The sequence below is a fragment of the Moschus berezovskii genome, chromosome 6 (genome assembly GCF_049115385.1).
Source record: "Moschus berezovskii isolate FMDL1 chromosome 6, NW_MosBer_1.0, whole genome shotgun sequence".
Lineage (NCBI taxonomy): Eukaryota > Metazoa > Chordata > Mammalia > Artiodactyla > Moschidae > Moschus > Moschus berezovskii.
In genome coordinates this window covers 102,704,339-102,718,161 of record NC_142465.1, presented here as the reverse complement: position 1 = coordinate 102,718,161, position 13,823 = coordinate 102,704,339, and the positions used below count along the sequence as shown (strand labels likewise).

The following is a 13,823-nucleotide window of genomic DNA, read 5'->3' as shown; positions in this document are numbered from 1 at the left end:
ACATTTCAACGGCAAGCCACTCCAGTACTATTGCCTAGAAAATCCCATGGATGGAGGAGCCTGGTAGGCTGCAGTCCGTGGGGTCGCTAAGGGTCGGACACGACTGAGCAACTTCACTTTCACTTTTCACTTTCACACATTGGAGAAGGAAATGGCAACCCACTCCAGTGTTCTTGCCTGGAGAATCCCAGGGACGGGGGAGCCTGGTGGGCTTCCGTCTATGGGGTCGCACAGAGTCGGACACGACTGAAGTGACTTAGCAGCAGCAGCAGTAACATTTCAAAGTTACTAAAACAGTAAATCGTAAAGGTTCTCATCACAAGAAAAAAATGAAAATAGTGCAACTATATATGGCAACAGATGTTTTCACTTTGACAAATTCCTTCAATTACCTAAGGCTTTCTGTTTCTGCTGGGGTCTTAAAATGAGACCACTAGAAACCCGAATAATCTTCCAAACACAAGAACATCAAGTGTCTTTAAAAATATGAACATAACAACCTTGCAAATCCATTACTCCTGCATAAAAATCTTAATTAAATAAAAAAAAATGGACATGATCTGAGTAGGAATTCCATGTTTATATATTTTATCTTTGTCTTCTGTGGATACCAGGATACAGCAAAAATGCAGTAGGTTTTCTCCTGATCTAGAGGTCAGCAAACCAGAGTCCACTGGCTCAAAAATGTTTTACTGGAACAAAACCATGCCCATTCCCTTAAGTATTCTATATAGCTTCTTTCACACCACAACAGCATAGGTAAACAGTTGCAACAGAGATATGGCCCACAAAGCGTATAGTAACTTGGCTCTTTACAGGAAAAATTGGCCAATCCTGTCCTGGTTTACAGGTTTATCAAATAAGCTTCCACAAACAGCACCAGGTAGGCTCTGTGGGCAATTCTGAAGGATGAACTCTGTCGTACTAGGAGTCCAGCACATTACAAAACGTTTAGTATCCTTGGCCCACCAGGGAACTAAAATGCTAGCAGTACCCCCAGTTTCTGCGTCAATCAAAATTCCCCGCACATTTCCAAACACTCTGGAAGAGAGTGGAAGTACTATCCCTGATTGAGAACCACCGAAGAACAAAATTAGCTCAGAGTAAAGGAGGAGAAAATACAGTCCACAAATTCTAAATGCCGCCAAGACAGATGAGAAACGTCATTACCTTTTTAGAAAGCAAACTAAAAATCTATTCTTCTTCCCCTTTGACACTTAAGCCAAAAATATGTTAACAACTTCTTGATAAAATTAGGCTTTATAATTTGATTACTCTAACATGGGGCTGACTTAAAGTTTAAAAATAAATTTATAAGGCAATCTTACCGATTCGTTCCATCCAGATTTGATCTGTGAATGAAATTAAGTTTTGCATCTGCCCAATAAAGCTTCCGTTCCTCATAATCCAAAGTCAGTCCATTTGGCCAGTAAATTTCAGTGTTTATTATGACAAAGCGATCTGAACCATCCATTCCAGCACGTTCTATCTTTGGTACTTCTCCCCAGTCTGTCCAGTACATGAACCTAAAAAAACATGAAAAATAAACCCATGACAAAAGCAGGTTAACTACCAAGTATCTTACAATCATCACTACTGGATAAAGAAAACTCTCTCAGAACACTAAAACTGAAATTCCTAGAAATTGTTATTGAAATTTTAATCATCTATCTTTCTGCTTCCATGATGGTAATAACTGATTCAAGTCCAGCATCATCCAGGACAAGAAAATCATGTGATCAAAGCTTTTAGGGAAAAAGAGTATTAACACTGTCTCAGTGTATCTCCCCATAAATTATCAATAATGTAAGAGAAAATAAACTTGGTGGACAACACGTTACTCACATCATCCATCATCAATTAAGGAAAACACTGGCATTATCTATGTGATATGTTGGGAAAAAATGTGCCATTTTTTATGTTAAGTTCTCTTACCCAGTATCTCTGCCCAAAAATGCATAACTTGAACAAAATTATGAAGAAAACAGAGTACCAAATTAAAGAATATTCTAGAAAACAATTGCCTTTGAAAATATCAATGTTAATAAAGTCAAAGAAAGGCAGATGAATTAATCTGGGTAAAAGGAGAACAAAGAGACATAGTAACTACTGCATACAGTGTATCAAATTGGTCTGATATGTTGGGGAAGCTACTACAAAGACATTATTGGGAAACCTGGCAAAATCTGATGGTATGTCAAATTCTATAATAGAAATGTATTAATATTAATTTACTATGTATGATCATTTTACTGTGGTTTGGGTAAACAGAATTTCACTGTGAGAATGCAAGACTTCGCAGTTTCCAAACAGTCGTATATGCAAGGTAACCTTACTAAATACTTTAAAAAAAAAGATTATTATAACACAGTATTACACAATATTAGAGCTTTATATACAGAACCATAATATATGACAACAGTAGCAAAACGGGGAAGGAAAAACAAAGATTAGTAGCGAAGTTTCTGCATTTTACTGGAATTAAATTAGCATTAATCTGAAGTCCATTGTGATTAAAAATGATATTATAATCTCTTAACAAATACTAAGAAAATATCTAAAAAATTACAGCTAAAAATTTAATCAGAAATTAAAAGTATACCCTAGAAAACATCTGCTTAATGGAGGCAATTAAGTTGAAGCAATATAACAAAAAACAAGACATAAGGAAAACTTAAACTGAAGAAAGTAGGGAAAACCACGAGATCATTCAGGTATGACCTAAATCAAATCCCTTACGATTATACTGTAGAAATGAGAAATACATTCAAGGGATTAGATCTGACAGACAGAGAGTCAGATGAACTATGGACGGAGGTTCGAGACATTGTACAGGAGACATCGATCAAGACCACCCCCAAGAAAAACAAATGCAAAAAAGCAAAACGGCTGTCTGAGGAGGCCTTACAAATATCTGTGAAGAGAAGAGAAGCGAAAAGCAAAGGAAAAAAGGAAAGATATTCCCATTTGAATGCAGAGTTCCAAAGAATAGCAAGGAGAGATAAGAAAGCCTTCCTTGGTGACCAGTGCAAATAAATAGAGGAAAACAATAGAATGGGAAAGACTAGAGATCTCTTCAAGAAAATGAGAGATACCAAGGGAACATTTCATGCAAAGGTGGCCTCAATAAAGGACAGGAATGGTATGGACTTAACAGAAGTAGAAGATATTAAGAAGAGGCGGCAAGAATACACAGAACAACTATACAAAAAAAGACCTTCATGACCCAGATAATCACGATGGTGTGATCACTCACCTAGAGCCAGACATCTTGGAATGTGAAGTCAAATGGGCCTTAAGAAGCATCACTACAAACAAAGCTAGTGAAGGTGATGGAACTCCAGTTGATCTATTTCAAATCCTGAAAGATGACGCTATGAAAGTGATGCACTCAATATGCCAGCAAATTTGGAAAACTCAGCAGTGGCCACAAGACTGGGACAGGTCAGTTTTCTTTCCAATCCCAAAGAAAGGCAATGCCAAAGAATGTTCAAACTACCGCACAACTGCACTCATCTCACACGCTACTAAACTAATGCTCAAAATTCTCCTAGCCAGGCTTCAACATTAAGTGAACTGTGAACTTCCAGGTGTTCAAGAAAAGGTGGTTTTAGAAAAGGCAGAGGAACCAGAGATCAAAATGCCAACATCCATTGGATTATCAAAAAAGCGCGATTTCCAAAAAATATCTACTTCTGCTTTACTGACTATGCCGAAGTCTTTGACACTGTGGATCACCACAAACTGTGGAAAATTCTGAAAGAGATGGGAATACCAGACCACCTGACCTGCCACTTGAGAAATCTGTATGCAGGTTAGGAAGCAACAGTTAGAACTGGACATGGAACAACAGACTGGTTCCAAATAGGAAAAGGATTACGTCAAGGCTGTATATTGTCACCCTGCTTATTTAACGTATATGCAGAGTACTTCATGAGAAGCGCTGGGCTGGAAGAAACACAAGCTGGAATCAAGACTGCCAGGAGAAATATCAATAACCTCAGATATGCAGATGATACCACCCTTACGGCAGAAAGCAAAGAACTAAAAAGCCTCTTGATGAAAGTTAAACAGGAGAGTGAAAAAGTTGGCTTAAAGCTCAACATTCAGAAAACTAAGATCTTGGCATCTGGTCCCATCACTTCATGGCAAATAGATGGGGAAACAGTGGAAACAGTGGCTGACTTTATTCTTCTGGGCTCTAAAATCACTGCAGATGGTGACAGCAGCCATGAAATTAAAAGACGCTTACTCCTTGGAAGGAAAGTTATGACCTACCTAGACAGCATACTAAAAAGCAGAGACATTACTTTGCCAACAAAGATCCATCTAGTCAAGGCTACGGTTTTTCCAATAGTCATGTATGGATGTAAGAGTTGGACTATAAAGAAAGCTGATCTCTGAAGAATTGATGCTTTTGAACTGTGGTGTTGGAGAAGACTCTTGAGAGTCCCTTGGACTGCAAGGAGATCCAACCAGTCCATTCTACAGGAGATCAGTCCTGGGTGTTCACTGGAAGGACTGATGTTGAAGCTGAAACTCCAATACTTTGACCACCTGATGGGAATAACTGACTCATTGGAAAAGATCCTGATGTTGGGAAAGATTGAAGGTGGAAGGAGAAGGGGACGACAGAGGATGAGATGCTTGGATGGCATCACCGACTCAATGGACTTGAGTATGAATAAACTCCAGGAGTTGGCGATGGATAGGGAGGCCTGGTGTGCTGCAGTCCATGGGGTCGCAAAGAGTCAGACCTGACTGAGCGACTGAACTGAAGGAAAACAAAATGACAGACATAATTACATTCAAGTAAATTACAACAATAAAATATAAATGGATTAAAGATTCCATTCAAAAAAGTAATCATAGAGGGTAAAGCCAACAGGTATTTGGGAAGAAAAATCTGACAGGACTTGGCTTGAGGAGTGACAAAGAGCAGGAACTAAAGATGATTTCTAGGTCTCTCGTCAAAAAGGGATGCCTTAAAAGAGGTAAATATTAATATACATTAAAATAAATACACAGCTATTAAAGTAAAAGATGTTCAGCCATATACCACCAAGCAGTATGATGTCATATTTGAGATATCACCATAACAGGAACTGTTCTTTTGTTTGAACTCTTCAATTATAAATCATATAATTTATAACTACAAGTCCTTTAAGTGTGGAAAAGTTGGATTACAAAGGATAGTGTAGCGATGATGTAAAGCAGAGATTCCAGAGCTAGGGTGCTCAGTCCTGCCACTCCCAGACACATGATTTTGAGCAAGTTACTTCACCTTTCTGTCCCTCATATTCCTTAACACAAGGATTAAAAACAGATGCATGTCAAATGGTTTCTGCCAGAATTAAAGCAGTTAATATATGCAAAACACTTAGAAGCTCTATCTATGCTCTAGCTATTGCTTTTTACATCATAAATCGCATGTTCATGGTTTCACTTTTAGAATGAATGGCAAAGTTATTAACAATCTTTATACTATCTGGCTCCAACCCATCTCTTCACAGCTTCAATTAACACCACTCTTCACTTCATATGGGCTTCCCAGGTGACTCAGTGGTAAAGAATACACCTGTCAATGCATGAGATGAAGGAGATGTGGGTTTGATCCCCAAGTTGGAAAGATTCCCTGGAGTAGGAAATGGCAACCCACTCCAGTATTCCTGCCTGGAAAATTCTATTGACAGATGAGCATGGTGGGCTATAGTCCACGAGGTTGCAAGAGTCAGACACAACTGAACACACACACACACCCTTATTTATTATATGCCAGGTACCATACTCCCTAGCAGTATAGGGCTTTCCCTTTACCTATTATGTTCTTTTTCAGAGTTCAACTTAAATCATGTGTTCTGTAACAGGCCTTCTTTAAATCACAAATTAGGTCATACAGTCCCGTATAAGCTCTCGAGTACTTTACATTCATAGCATTACAACTATATTTGATCATTTGCTTAATGTTTATTACCTCTAACTTACACATTTATGCTTTAGGCAATTTCTGGATTAAGAAAAGATTTTAAGTAAATGAGGAAAATTTTTTCCATTTGCTGATTTGGTAAAGGATTCCTTTTGCAGAGGCATACAAATACCTCTTTCTTAATAATGCTATTACATGAAAGAACTCTTGTCTGCAACAGCCAGCAGAAAAGAAAACAACACGTTCAGAGAATAAGCTGGTAGAGAAACTGACTAGAGATTTCCCATGATCACAGACTGAATCTGGTGGCAGTATTTCTTCATGTACTTTGACATGCTAATTTCATGTCTCAGTGCCAACTGTTCAAAGGTCATTCTATCAGTAAATATTTTAGTAATGTTCTAGCTAACAGCTCACCTCTGGTTTATAGCTCATAAAGTCAAACATAAGAAAGCTAGAATGCAATTATCCTAAGAATTCAGAACTCTCACCATAAGAGTTTTAAAAAGAAAGCAACCAGTCAATGACAAAATACTAAATTAACCCACATGTTATTTGTTCTTTTATTACTATTCAATCCAGGTCCAAAGTTTTCCTATCCTAAATGTTTTTTCCTTCTTTAAGCTGAAATATAACTGACACATAACATCATGTGAGTTTAAGATGTACAACATGTTGGTTTGATACTTATATACTGAAATATGACTACCATGGCATTAGCTAACACATTTACCACTTCACATAATTACTTTCTTTTCAGTAGGAACAATTAAGATCTCGTTGTTTATAATATAGTATTGTTGACTATAATCACTACATTGTGCATTAGATCTCAAGGATTTATTTATCTACTAGTTCTAGGTTTGTACCCTTAAACAACATATTCTCAATTCCCCCAGTTCCCAGCTTCTGATAACCTGTTTTTATACGCTGTTTTTATAAGTTTGGCTCTTTTGGAATCCACATGTAAGTGATGCTATATAATATTTGTCTTTCTCTGACCGACTTATCTCACTTAGCACAATCCCCTCAAGGTCCACCTATGTTTCCACACATGGCAGATTATTTTTTCTCAGTGGCTAATAATCCATTGTGCATATATACTGCAACTTCTTTATCCATTCATCTATTGAAGAACATGTAGGTTGTTTCTGTATCTTAGCTATTGTGAATAACGTAGCAATGTATACAGGAGTACATACATCTCTTCAATTCCTGTTTTCATTTCCTTTGGGTATACAGCTGAGCTGTGAAGAACAGAAATTGAAACTGCACAGGGCGACATACAAATTTTCTTTTCAACAATAAAATACTACAGTACCACACAATCCAGTCAATTTTAAGAGAAATCAATCATGAATACTTGTTGGAAGGATCATCTGATGAGAACAGACAACTCACTGGAAAAGTCCCAGATGCTGAGAAAGATTGAGGGCAGAAGGAGAGGAGGGTGTCAGAGGATGAATGGCTGGATGGCACTACCAATGCAATGGACATGAACTTGGGCAAACTTCGGGACCTGGTGATGGACAGGGAGGCCTAGTGGGCTGAAGTCCCTGGGGTCGCAAAGCATCAGACACAAATGGGTGACTGAACAGCAACAACAGTGATAACCACACAATCCACGGTAGGTTAAATCCACAAATGTAGAACCTCAGATACCGAGCAACCATGTATATACAAAGGCTGTAAGTTACAAGTGGATTTTCAACTGCACAGACAGTCAGCACCCCTAACCCACGTTGTTCAAACTCAACTATAGGACCTCCCTGGTGGTACAGTGATAAGACTCCATCTGCCAATGCAGGGTGCAAGGGTTCGATCCTGGTCCAGGAGGATTCCACATGCCATGGAGCAACTAAGCCCGTGTGCCACAACTGCTAAACCCCAAGCACCCTACAGTGTACACTGCAGCTACTGAGCCTGTGCATCTAGGGCCCATGCTCCACAATAAAAGAAGCCACAGCAATGAGAACCCCAAATACCAAGAGGAAGAATAGCCTCCACTTGCCACAACTAAAGAAAGCCTGCAGGCAGCAACAAAGACCCAACACAACCAAGCTAAATTAAAAAATAATAAGCTCAACTGTATATCCAGAAGTGGAATTGCTGAATCATAAGGCAGGTACATTTTTAATTTTTTAAAGACTTCCATACTGGTTTCCATAGGAACTAAACCAATTTACATGCCTAACAACAGTGGACAAGAATTCCCTTATCTCCACATCCTCAGCATCACTTACCTCTTGTCTTCTTGATAATAAACATTCTAACAGGTGAGAGGTGATATCTCATTGTGGTTTTGCCTTCCATTTCCCTAGTGATTCAATACGGAGCACGTTTTCATGTAGCTACTGGCCATTTAGGTTTATTTTCTTTTGAAAAATATCTATTTAGTTCCTCTGCCCATTTTTTTAAATGGATTGGTTTAGTTGTCTAAGTTCTTACTATATTTTGGATACTAACCCTTATCTAACATATGACTTACAAATACTTTCTCCCACTCTGTAGGGCTCAGAGTCGGGACTATTTCCTTTGCTGTGCAGAAACTTTAGTGCAATGTCGTCCCACTTGCTGAGTTTTGCTCGTGTTGCTTGTACTAATCTTTTTCATTTTACCTGTGAGTTTTTTCACTGTTCTGGATCTCGATAAAGAATAGGAAAAAGAGGCAGGTGGGAAGATAAACTGAATATCAGTGTTTATCTTTTCCAAATCAGCTATTATCCCCATAAATTAAGTGCCTGGCTAAGAAGCAGTCTTATGTATATGGACAACAACATAAAAATGGCAAAATCATATAGAAGCTTTCTTCAAAAATAAATTGAAATTTAAACTCTATCTGTACCAAAATACACAATTTCTCAAACTTTCTTTAGTTCATCATTATATACAGCATGTAACAACTCAGAAGCAGATTTACCATAAATGAAGCATAAGCAAACTTCAGGATCCCTCATGTAGGTTCATTCCAGAACCTTGCCTTAATTTTGCACAGGCAGTCACTGCTTTGTACGATTCCACCATAGATGAATTTCAGTTAAATAACATGGTCAAATTTCAGTTATCATGGTAACCACAAATTTCACTACCAGCTCCACAAATCACCATATAAATGACAGATGTGTTTCATGATCCGTCATCAATCACACTCTTCTTTCAAAGTCTATGACTGGTCTCCACTCACTGTTATTCAGCTCACACACAGACAGCAAAGTGTATACCTGTGCTGTCTCTTTGTGCTGATAAACCTATGTGACAGTCTATGAAATATATTATCAAAAGGAAACTGGCCAAGAAAGATGAAAGTGCAGCAAAGAAATGAAAAATGATAAATATAGGAAATGAAATCTGAACTGAATATAAATGGAGTTACAGAAGAAACAGTAGACTATGGGAATGTTGACACCACTGTCATTCAAGATTCTATATAGATACGCAGACAGAACAACTTAAGTCAAAGCCAGCTTACCAACATAAATGAGCAAAGTGGTTGTGCCCAAAAGGATAAACACATCCTAGAGTGATGCCACCAAAAATAACTTCACACTGAAGGAAGTCTCTCAGATAAATTACAACACTGAAAACACAAAAGATTAAATATTTTGAAAGCCTGCTCCAAACACAGAAAGGAATATTACAATTCAACAGGGCATAGAAAAGATGCGTGCTCTGTATAGTAAGTTATACAGTGAGAAAACAGTAGCATTCTCTGCTCAAACTATTTTTAATGAGATTTCTAATATTTTATAATATGTAAATACATACTAGTTTTACTGTTTTTCTACTTCTCTATACATTTACATCAGTCAGTAATAATATTTAATATTTTGATGAAAATTTTAAAGTCACAAAAGAACTTTAATTTATATACTAATTAGTAAGATTGCTTTATGCAGTTTTGGCTTTGCATGGTATTCCACTTTTTTTTAATTACTTATTTTGGTCTTCCCTGCTATGCCGGCTTTTCTCCAGTTGCGGTGCACCGGCTTCTCACTGTTGTGGTTTCTCTCGTTACAGGCTCCAGGGAATGAGAGCTTCAGTTGCCACAGCACAAAGCCTCAGTAACTGTGGTTCCCGGGCTCTACAGCACAGGATTAGCTGTTCTGAGGCATGAGGCATCTTCCCGGACCAGGGATGGAACCCATGCCCCATGCAATGGCAGGTGGATTCTTTACCACTGAGCCACCAGTGGCTGCACAATTTAGTGTTTGTCTCCATAAAAAAGGCTTTTTTTTAAATTAATCTTTGTTTCATTTTCGTCAATTCGGTTCAATGCGGTGGGATTAACACTGAGCACCTCAGTTCATTTCAGTGCAATCACTCAGTCGTGTACGACACATGGCTACCCCATGGACTGCAACACACATGGACTGCCCATGTACTGTCCATCACCAACTCCTGGAGTTTACTCAAACTTATGTCCATTGAGTCAGTGATGCCATCCAACCACCTCATCCTCTGTCGTCCCCTTCTCCTTCCACCTTCCATCTTTCCCAGCATCAGGGTCTTTTCAAATGAGTCAGCTCTTCCCATCAGGTGGCCAAAGTATTGGAGTTTCAGCTTCAATATCAGTCCTGCCAATAAATATTCAGGAATGATCTCCTTCAGGATGTACTGGTTGGATTTCCTTGCTGTCCAAGGGACTCTGAAGACTCTTCTCCTACACCACAGTTCAAAAGCATCAATTCTTTGGCACACAGCTTTCTTTATAGTCCAACTCTCACATCCATACATGACTACTGGGAAACCCACAGCCTTGACTAGACGGACCTGTGTTGGCAAAGTAATGTCTCTGCTTTTTAGTATGCTGTCTAGGTTGGCCAAAACTTTCCTTCCAAGGAGTAAGCGTCTTTTAATTTCATGGCTGCTGTCACCATCTGCAGTGATTTTAGAGCCCAGAAAAAGAAAGTCTGTCACTGTCTCCACTGTTTCCCCATCTATTTGCGATGAAGGGATAGGACCACATGACATGATCTTAGTTTTCTGAATGTTAAGCTTTAAGCCAACTTTTTCACTCTTTCATCAAGAGACTCTTTAGTTCTTCTTCGATTTCTGCTGTAACAGTGGTGTCATCTGCATATCTGAGGTTATTGATATTTCTCCAAGCAATCTTGATTCCAGCTTGTGTTTCATCCAGCCCAATGTTTCTCATGATATATACTCTGCATATAAGTTAAATAAGCATATAAGTTATATACAGCCTTAACTACCCCTTTTCCTATTTGGAACCAGTCTGTTGTTCCATGCCCAGTTCTGACTGTTGCTTCCTGACCTGCATACAGGTTTCTCAAGAGGCAGGTCAGGTGGTCCGGTATTCCCACCTGTTTCAGTATTTTCCACAGTTTATTATGATCCACACAGTCAAAGGCTTTGGCATAGTCAATAGAGCAGAAGTAGATGTTCTGTTGAACTCTCTTGCCAACCAAGGTCCATCTAGTCAAGGCTATGGTTTTTCCCATGGTCATGTATGGATGTGAGAGTTGGACTGTGAAGAAAGCCGATCGCCGAAGAATCGATGCTTTTGAACTGTGGTGTTGGAGAAGACTCTTGAGAGTCCCTTATACTGCAAGGAGATCCAACCAGTCCATTCTAAAGGAGATCAATCCTGGATGTTCATTGGAGGGACTGATGCTAAAGCTGAAACTGCAATACTCTGGCCACCTCATGCGGCGAGTTGACTCACTGGAAAAGACTCTGATGCTGGGAAAGGTTGGGGTCGGGAGAAGAAGGGGACAAAGGAGAATGAGATGGCTGGATGGCATCACCGACTCTGTGGACATGAGTTTGAGTGTATTCCGGGAGTTGGTGATAGACAGGGAGGCCTGGCGTGCTGTGATTCATGGGGTCACGGACAGTCGGACACGACTGAGCGACTGAACTGAACTGAACTCTTGCTTTATTGATAATACAATGGATATTGGCAGTTTGATCTCTGGTTCCTCTGCCTTTTCGAAAACCAGCTTGCACATCTGGAAGTTCACAGTTCACGTACTGTTGAAGCCTGGCTTGGAGACTTTTGAGCATTACTTTACTGACATGTGAGATGAGTGCAACTGTGCGGTAGTTTGAGCATTCTTTGGCATTGCCTTTCTTTGGGATTGGAATGAAAACTGACTGTTTTCCAGTCCTGTGGCCACTGCTGAGTTTTCCAAATTTGCTGGCTATTGAGTGCAGCACTTTCACAGCATCATCTTTTAGGATTTGAAATAGCTCAACTGGAATTCCATCACCTCCACTAGCTTTGTTTGTAATGATGCTTCCTAAGGCCCATTCTGAAAGAGATGGGAATCCCAGACCACCTGACCTGCCTCTTGAGAAACCTGTATGCAGGTCAGGAAGCAACAGTTGGAACTGGACATGGAACAACAGACTGGTTCCAAATAGGAAAAGGAGTACGTCAAGGTTGTATATTGTCACCCTGCTTATTTAACTTATATGCAGAGTACATCATGAGGAACGCTGGGCTGGAAGAAGCACAAGCTGGAATCAAGATTGCCGGGAGAAATATCAATAACCTCAGATATGCAGATGACACCACCCTTATGGCAGAAAGTGAAGAGGAACTCAAAGGTCTTTTGATGAAAGTGAAAGAGGAGAGTGAAAAGGTTGGCTTGAAGCTCAACATTCAGAAAACAAAGATCATGGCATCTGGTCCCATCACTTCATGGGAAATAGATGGGGAAACAGTGGAAACAGCGTCAGACTTTATTTTTTGGGGCTCCAAAATCACTGCGGATGCTGACTGCAGCCATGAAATTAAAAGACGCTTGCTCCTTGGAAGGAAAGTTATGACCAGCCTAGATAGCATATTAAAAAGCAGAGACATTACTTTGCCAACAAAGGTCCGTCTAGTCAAGGCTATGGTGTTTCCCGTGGTCATGTATGGATGTGAGAGTTGGACTGTGAAGAAAGCTGAGTGCCGAAGAATTGATGCTTTTGAACTGTGGTGCTGGAGAAGACTCTTGAGAGTCCCTTGGACTGCAAGGAAATCCAACCAGTCCATTCTAAAAGAGATCAATCCTGGGTGTTCATTGGAAGGACTGATGCTAAAGCTGAAACTCCAATACTTTGGCCACCTCATGCGACGAGTTGACTCACTGGAAAAGAGTCTGATGCTAGGAGGGATTGTGGGTAGGAGGAGACGGGGACAGCAGAGAATGAGATGGCTGGATGGCATCACCGACTCGATGGACATGAGTTTGAGTGAACTCCGGGAGTTGGTGATGGACAGGGAGGCCTGGCGTGCTGTGGTTCATGGGGTCACGGAGAGTCGGACACGACTGAGCGACTGAACTGAACTGAAGGCCCATTTGACTTCGCATTCCAGGATGTCTGGCTCTAGGTGAGTGATCACACCATCGTGATTAACTGGGTTGTGAAGATCTTTTTAGATAGTTGTTCTCTGTATTCTTGCCAGCTCTGTCCTTTATTGAGCCCATCTTTGCATGAAATGTTCCCTTGGTATCTCTAATTTTCTTGAAGAGATTTCTAGTATTTCCCACTCTGTTGTTTTCCTCTATTTATTTGCAATGATCACTGAGGAAGGCTTTCTTATAACTCCTTGCTATTCTTTGGAACGCTGAATTCAAATGGGTATAACTTTCCTTTTCTCCTTTGCTTTTCGCTTCTCTTCTTTTCACAGCTATTTGTAAGGCCTCCTCAGATAGCCATTTTGCTTTTTTGCATTTTTCTTGGGGATGTTCTTGATCGCTGTCTCCTGTACAATGTCTCGAACCTCAGCCCATAGTTCATCAGGCACTCTGTCTATCAGATCTAGTCACTTACATCTATATCTCACTTCCACTGTATAATGGTTAAGGGATGAGCACCTACCAAGTGAGAAAAATCCCTTGAGGGACGGTCCAGGCATTCAAGGAGTTCTCAGAATAGACAGTTT

At 39.8% G+C, this 13,823-nt stretch overlaps 1 protein-coding gene across 2 annotated transcripts in view; it reads right to left on the bottom strand.

Annotated features, from left to right (window-relative positions):
- The window catches only part of LRP6 (LDL receptor related protein 6), a 182,098-nt gene that overhangs the window by 104,282 nt on the left and 63,993 nt on the right, over nt 1-13,823 (bottom strand). For both annotated transcript variants that reach the window (XM_055396305.2, XM_055396307.2), the window contains exon 3: nt 1,329-1,526. In XM_055396305.2, coding sequence (XP_055252280.1) covers nt 1,329-1,526 — 198 coding nt within the window. The remainder of the gene's footprint in view (nt 1-1,328; nt 1,527-13,823) is intronic.